The 7,472-nt window shown below is 41.6% G+C and overlaps 1 protein-coding gene across 1 annotated transcript; it reads right to left on the bottom strand.

Moving 5' to 3' along the window:
- Window positions 1-648: 648 nt before the first annotated feature.
- Window positions 649-6,772, bottom strand: LOC124287385. The gene is made up of 4 exons (XM_046723909.1): window positions 6,550-6,772; window positions 4,902-5,075; window positions 3,842-3,966; window positions 649-885 (listed from the first exon to the last, which is right to left on the bottom strand). Exons 1-4 carry the CDS (start codon window positions 6,702-6,704, stop codon window positions 815-817), a joined length of 525 nt encoding a protein of 174 aa, XP_046579865.1. The 5' UTR covers window positions 6,705-6,772; the 3' UTR covers window positions 649-814.
- Between the last annotated feature and the right edge of the window lie 700 nt (window positions 6,773-7,472).

Here is a 7,472-nt window from a genome sequence, read left to right as displayed (position 1 = left end):
ACACCTGATTGGATAAAAAGCCAACCAAGGGAGGTAATAAAATCATCTGGCCGAGCCGTAGATGCATCCAGGGTATAATGGAGAGTTATCGTAACGTATACCCTGGAGATTATCGAGGATGTATAATTACACATATAAGACGACATTTCCAATCCTTAAAAAACTCAACGTAACTGGCGACATTTGTACAGTGGTAACGCTTCAGTCGGGACAAATGGTATTAACCCTGTTTATGTGTCTTTAATCGTTTTACCTTCAGAGAAGGGACGAGTCTTTTGGAATTTCAAATGACTATCAGACAAAATTCTATCGGGTAGACGATCATACAGTCCTGTTTTACTTGTCCTAAGAGGGAGGGTCCCGGATGAGGATCGGATGTTTACGTGGCGGGGGTACTTGTGCCATAGTGAGGCAGCTGGCTCAGTCAGTGGTTCTCCAGGGTCCGATTCTATAACGGGACAGTCGTGACTTAGCTGGTTATTGTTGACTGCGGCGTTAAACAAGGGGCTCATTCATCAACTCACTCACACTTTCGCTCACTCATAAATCCATCAAGCAATCCATTTATGCACTGATTTGAATTGCCAGTGTTTCCAGAGGGTTCTGCAATATTCCTTGTGCCCCAACAACATGAGATGAAGAAAGATGTGGAAGGGACATTTTAATCACTTAAAAATATATTGTATACAGTACAAAAACGGTGTAAACATGGACAAAATGTGTAAAATTGTTTCCCTTGGGACCATTACCATGACACAACCATGTAGAGATTCGCAGATCCAATGAAAATATAACTGTCTGAGTCCGCCTTGATTTAGTGGCCGTCGCTCTGCACAAAGGTAAAGATGAGAGTCTCCTGGTGTTGAGGAATATAGGAACTCACACCTGTAAATAGGATCGCATTCGAACATTTCACAATTTACACAACAATATTTTGGCCTAAAGAGGCATTTTAGAAGCTCAAGCATCAATGACACCAGAATTTAAATAACGTTGTTTTAGGATACAAGAGTCTAAATCCATATTAGCCCTTATCCACATATCTTCCACTTTACATTTCTTTTCTATTCCGGGGCGGAGGGGTAGCCTACTGCACAAGGGCGTGTCACGCTTAGAAACAGCGTTAGAAAGACATATAGACCCTACCCTAGTACTATATAAAAGGAAAGGGATGTAACGACGGAACCACCCCCTCCTCAATCAAAGTTAGATTTCATCACGTAAACTATTTGTAAGGTCCCGTGGAGTCCTACAGATAGAAAGAGAGATGATTTCCCTACAAAATAAGCTATAAACATATTTTCCAACAATCGGATGGCCCAATTCAGCTTCTATGGATCTGCTCAGATCACTTGAATGTCAAGGCCATCTATGGCCGACAAGTGAGTATGATTGCCGATGGTTTGGGAGCAAATGCCTATCCGATTGTTGGAAAATATGATATACTGTAAGATTTTGACTGTTTTGCTAATGGGCGCGAAATATGAACTTTGCAATATTTCCTTCTATTTTGGATGATGTATGGAACAGTAAATTGTTAAGAATAATTTTAGAGGTTGTAAAAATGCACTCGATATTGGTTCTTTTTTAGGAAATTATATTTATAAATATTTAACCTCTAAAATTATTCTTACCAATTTACTGCTCAGGTCACTTAAATGTCAAGGCCATCTATGGCCGACAAGTGAGTATGATTGCCGATGGTTTTGGAGAAAATGCCTGCTTACTGTCGAGGAAATGATTTGTAGATGTTGCAATAAGTTTTAAGACCAGTGAAATGCCGCTGCCGATCGAATCTAGCCCTACATAGGTGCTGGAATTAATAAACGAATTTAAAAGATGGGTTTTCGCTGTCTTGGGTGATCCATGATTTTGGCTAAGAATTGCGGAGGTAGCTGTTTTCGGTGAGTCATGGCGTATAACTTTTGAAATAATGATCCGATTGTGACCATTTATAGCTCATTTTGTAGGGAAATCATCTCTCTTTCGATCCGTAGGCCTCGACGGGGCCTTACAAATAGTTTACGTGGTGAAATCTAACTTTGATTGAGGAGGGGGTGGTTCCGTCGTTACATCCCTTTCCTTTTATATAGTACTAGGGTAGGATCTATATACCTATATGTCTTTCTAACGCTGTTTTTAAGCGTGACACTCCCCTGTGGCCTACTGGTTAAAGCGTTCACTCTTCACTTTGAAGACCTGGGCTAGATTCCCTACATGGGTCAATGTGTTAAGCCCATTTTTGGTGTCCCCTGCCATGATATTGCTGGAACATTGCTAAAAGCGGCGTAAAACCCAACTCACGCACTCACTCCTTTCTATTCAGGGCAAAATGCCTCTTCTGCCTAACTGTGCAGAGTTATGTCCCTTGGCAGTACCGGGATCCCTCCAACGGCGGATCAGATGGACCTTGGTCTGTGAGCATCCCACCTGGGGGTTAACCAGTAGGTGCCTACGTGTACAGCCAGACAATGATGAAGATGGGGCACTGTTTTAAAGCTGCGTTAGACCTAACTCACCTACTCTACCTACACAGCAGTATCATACTATGGCAGGGGATTCAGAACAGTCACGTCAAACAGGCTTCATTTGTCGTAAGAGGCGACTAACGGGATCGGGTGGTCGGGCTCGCTGACTTGGTTGACACATGTCATCGGTTCCCAATTGCGCAGATCTATGCTCATGCTGTTGATCACTGGATTGTCTGGTCCAGACTCGATTATTTACAGACCGCCGCCATATAGCTGGAATATTGCTGAGTGCGGCGTAAAACTAAACTCACTCACTCACTCATTTACGAGCGTTTGGCAGCAGTGCCTCCTCCAAGCATGCACAAGGATCTGCTGGGTGTGGGTTCGAATCCAAGACCAGCACGATTATTATCATTTGTCGTCGTCAGATCAGTTATGGGTTTCAAGTAAGTGCTGGTATAATCACCTTTTCCAGGACAGAAATAGCCGAACGAAAGATTTTGTCACCCTGTGAAATACTTTGAATGTGTGTGTGTGTACAGCGTCAAAATTTCGCCTGAAGTTGTCAAACCCATCTCACTCACAGCTCACAGTTAGACTGGTACCAGCAGACAGTTTAGGTCATAACCGATATAGAAATAGCAGTTTGTGATGTTCTGCTACAAAACAACAGATGGAAGTCACCACGTTTGGCTGCCTTCAGGCAGTCAACATATACTTTGGCTTCACAAAATACAAACCAAGCGGCTCAGGTTGTGTTTCTACTACAACAGCTCTCTCTGCGTATTACACAAGCTTCATGTTGTGTACCTCTCTCAACGGAAACCACATACCCCTGACCTGTAATGTGGCCTCAGACCACAATTATTTTCCTTCTTTGCTATCTACAGTGACATGCAAGTGCACCATAATTAATATCGGTCGTAGGCTGTTCTCCTGTTGCATGCTGACCAACCTGCCACTTGTCACTTAATCGGCAAAATATGAGCCTGGATCGACCATGTCGATTTTGCTGTATCCACTGTAAACAATGGTCACCGGAAGTTACGAGCCGAAACACACCAGACAGCCTTGAACTTGGGGTCAAATCAAGGAAGGCTGGTGTCAATACCATGAGTAGATTGTGGACCCAAAATTTTTTGCAATAAAGTACAATGTCTTACCTTTCATTTAAGCTATCACAAGTCACCCTGAAAAAATCAGCACAAGCAGAACAGCCCATTTAAACAAGGCACTATATTCTCATATTTTACTTCCGGGTCATGGGGGGTAACTGTGGTCTGAGGCCATGTATGTTGCGTAGTGTGCGCGGCGCAACTAGGATACGATACCTGTCTACGTATCAATCGCCTGGTACTTCATGACATTACCTAGGGAGAGGGACACCATGTCCTGATCTGTAATCTTCCACCATGTTTTATTCAAATTGTAGTCAGCCTTCAGTCCATTGATGGTGTCTACGAAAAAGCCCCACTTCCCATAGTTCCCGGCACATCTGCACACCAAGAAAGCAAGATGCACACATGAAGCTGATACAGACCATCTCTGACATAGAATGTGTTTTCAGCAACGATTTCTTATAATTACAAAAAGAGTTTTGTCGCTATTATTTATAAGAATTAACAGTTTTTTTCCGGGGTATATTTATGTAAAGAAAGAATATATGACAAATCTCCAAAACAAAACATGCAGCTTTGTCGTCCATACAGTTGTTATTCATGGAGCTGCATGATTCTTGGTTAAACATGTCTATATTCCGGAAATAAGTGTATTAATATTAACCCAGTCTTGCGTACTGACCACCTTCCAGAATGACAATCGTACAAATGAAACAACATTATTCTTTCCAATCGCATACCGACACAACACCCACTAGAATTTGTGTTCTCAATGTGTTTGTTTCATTATACCGAAATAAAGTATTTCGAGCACTTATCGAGTTTTTCATGTATAATTATCACATTACTCTACTTGAATATAACTTAAAACCGCAAGCAACAGAAAGATGTATGAGTCGTAAAATGATGGCAGTAGAGACACAGTATCCAAAACTTTCAAACTTCAATAATAAGCCAAAACTGGTACTTACATAGCTGGTCAAATTACCCTGTATTGTAGTACCTTTCTAGATATAGATATACAGATAACATGGAATACTATTGCTTCGTTTTGAGTTTGATTAGAACGACGCGACAAAAAAATAGCTGTCCAATCAAATCACGCCAATGTGCGAGGAAAATCATGTGGAGGTGATGACGTCACGTCCAGCTGTGAAGCTGATTGTCCGAGAGAGGTCATGTCCAGTTAATATGAAGATGGATAAATAACCAAGACCCAGACGAAGGCAGAATAGTGTTGTTATTCGAATGAACGGACGATACCCAGACTGATGATGAGCATGCACTAAGTACGTTGTCTATCAAACATTACCTGAACTCTTGTCTTGTTTTGGCTGCTTCCGCCAAGAAGACGATGAGCTCTTGTTGTCTCATCCCGTACAGTTCAACGGAATGATTGAAGTATGGTTCAACCAGGGTATTCACTACACTCAGCGCCACGTCAATCTTAGGACCACAGACACCGCAGGGCGTCTGATAGGCGTTCCTGCAACAATGGCGAGTTAGAGAGAATACTTTGACATTCCCAGTTCTTATCTGGAAGTTTATACAACACAACAACATGGAATCTGACAGATGACAATGTTGGCCTTTATCACGTTAATTAATCTGATGATCACGTGAGTTCCAGGTCATGACTGATTATTTTTTTTTTTAAACATTTTCGGTCGAGTCTCCGAGAGACAGACACGTTAATGATACCGGCATCAGTATTTTGGTTATATAAGCACACTAACAGCCCTTTAATAACCGCACACGCACACACACAATAACACGCACACGCACGCATGCACACAGACACACACACACGCACACAAACATCCCAAGAGGTATAGCTGGTATAACCTTATCCTCACGCCATCTAAATATAGAACCTAAACGCCCAAGAATAACCTGTTTTCATTGTCCGTGATCACATATTCCTCGGGATAATTGACGACAAATAATTTAGTAAATTATATGAATAGATCACTGAAACCTACTGATGACACCAAATGTTCGGGTAAACGGCAAGCAAGTCCTGCGCTACCGGTAGCACCTGCCAGTGACACAATTTGAAGAAACTACTAAGCGTCTGTTAAAGCCGAACCACAGTAATTCTGCCTTGTGACGGCACCTGTTTACAAACCACACATTCAAGTAATAGCCCAGAACATACCGTCACAATAGCGCATTCACAGGTTTTGTTGAAACTACAACGGATATGTAAATTCGAAACTGCGTCTGCTTTGTACAAATGCAGACTTAAGAACGTTAATAGCCATGTTCGTTTTCCTGTCTGGGTTGGGGCTTTTATTACGTTGTAGATTAAATCATTTTCCTTGAAAAGATATTGTTCTGGTATTGTGCGAGACCAGTCACTGTCCAGTAAACATCCTTGATGTAGTTTTACGTCAGACGTGGATGTCGCGACCTGTTTACTTGTACAGGTGAATGACTCTTTCAGGACGACACAGACAACACGTCCACCATACACACACCCTACCTCGCACAGACTAAATTAACAAAGCGTTTCAGTCAATGAGCAAATTGTTGGATTCGCTTCGAGACAAAATACGAAATAGCACAATAGCATTAACGCAGTGCGGTTTTTGCTATCCTATGCTGGTATAGTTATCAAGCATTTGGTTGATGTAACTCAAATACTGAGGATGTTATTCCAGTTTGTGTCTGATGTTTACCTGCTGATGGAATCCTTAAGTGAGGGACCTTTGTTTTACGCCACCGGTAGTAAGATCCAAGCAATTAACGGGAGCAAAAGAAATGAGATTTACTCGTAATAATCGAACGCTTTAATCACTATGCTACTCCTTAGAATCAGTCAATCTGTGATATTAATATAATTTCAAGCAATGTAAATTAATGACGGGGAGGAATTCCATTTAACCTGCCTGACAAACCCTAACAAAAGAGCATAACGTGTCTCGAGAAACACCTGATACATATTAAATCCGTCCTACCCTGTTGTTGTCGACTCGGTAGTTGTCGTCGTGGTCGTCGTATTCCCATTGCTGTCGGTGCCCGTCGTAGTGACGTACAGAGACGCTCCAAGACCTGCCGCTACCAGTATGGAGGCGATGACCCCCACGGCTATACCAGTGTTACACTGTGTCATCCTACCTTGCTTTACTCGTTGTCAACTGTGTCCCCCTCTCCAGCCTGTGTTATATGTGTGTCCCCGTTCAGGTCACGTGATACTGAATGTATATAAGGAATGACAAGTACGTCACTCCCGTGTACGTTAACAAGAAAAAACGTTAATTTGTCTCCACAAGCTAGTATCCGGGTTCGCTATAGTTTATATGTACAGGTTGTCAACAACACGGCACTGTTGCGATGTGCTTGAAGTCACTATCTATGCAGTTATCAACTGAGGCTCTTGAGAGGACAACGTTGTAGTTTTCAGCATAAGAAATATATTACACGTGAACATTTGTTAGTTATGTAATTTAACGAACTTCATTAAAGTAAATATTGCTATTGCTGCTGTTTACCGTCAAGTGAGTTGAGGCTGGGGTGTTTTTTTGTCCACATACCAGGAAGCTGGCGTTTAGATCAACATGGATACAGTGCTAAATTGAATGTGAATGGAATTAGCAGGGCGGGGTTTCTTATGTTGAATGCAGTTAATGTGATTCGTAATATCTGACCGACCAATCAGAATCAAATATTTTCAAAAGCGACGACGCTATCACACATCCCTACCAACAATATGTCTTGTGTATTTAATAGTCATGATGGGTACATCTAGTGCTCTAAATGGAATTTCTTTAATGTTGAAAACTAATACTAAATTACGAGTCACTAATTTGTATATGGAATTGCAATCATCAAAAAAAAACTATACGAAAGGAACACAATGATAGGTTTACTTCCAAATCGT

This window comes from Haliotis rubra, unplaced genomic scaffold, assembly GCF_003918875.1.
Source record: "Haliotis rubra isolate DU_JTF1 unplaced genomic scaffold, ASM391887v1 Scf40, whole genome shotgun sequence".
Lineage (NCBI taxonomy): Eukaryota > Metazoa > Mollusca > Gastropoda > Lepetellida > Haliotidae > Haliotis > Haliotis rubra.
The sequence above is the reverse complement of the archived record's forward strand: the minus strand, read 5'-3'. Positions and strand labels throughout refer to the sequence as shown.

What these genes read in the sequence shown, in the direction of transcription:
- LOC124287385 (XM_046723909.1), bottom strand. Translation starts at nt 6,704, where the DNA reads ATGACACAGTGTAACACTGGTATAGCCGTGGGGGTCATCGCCTCCATA. An exon ending in AAAACAAGACAAGAGTTCAG is followed by an intron (nt 3,967 to 4,901) that starts GTAATGTTTGAT and finishes CTTGGTGTGCAG; the next exon opens with ATGTGCCGGGAACTATGGGA. An exon ending in CATGGTGTCCCTCTCCCTAG is followed by an intron (nt 886 to 3,841) that starts GTAATGTCATGA and finishes TCCTATTTACAG; the next exon opens with GTGTGAGTTCCTATATTCCT.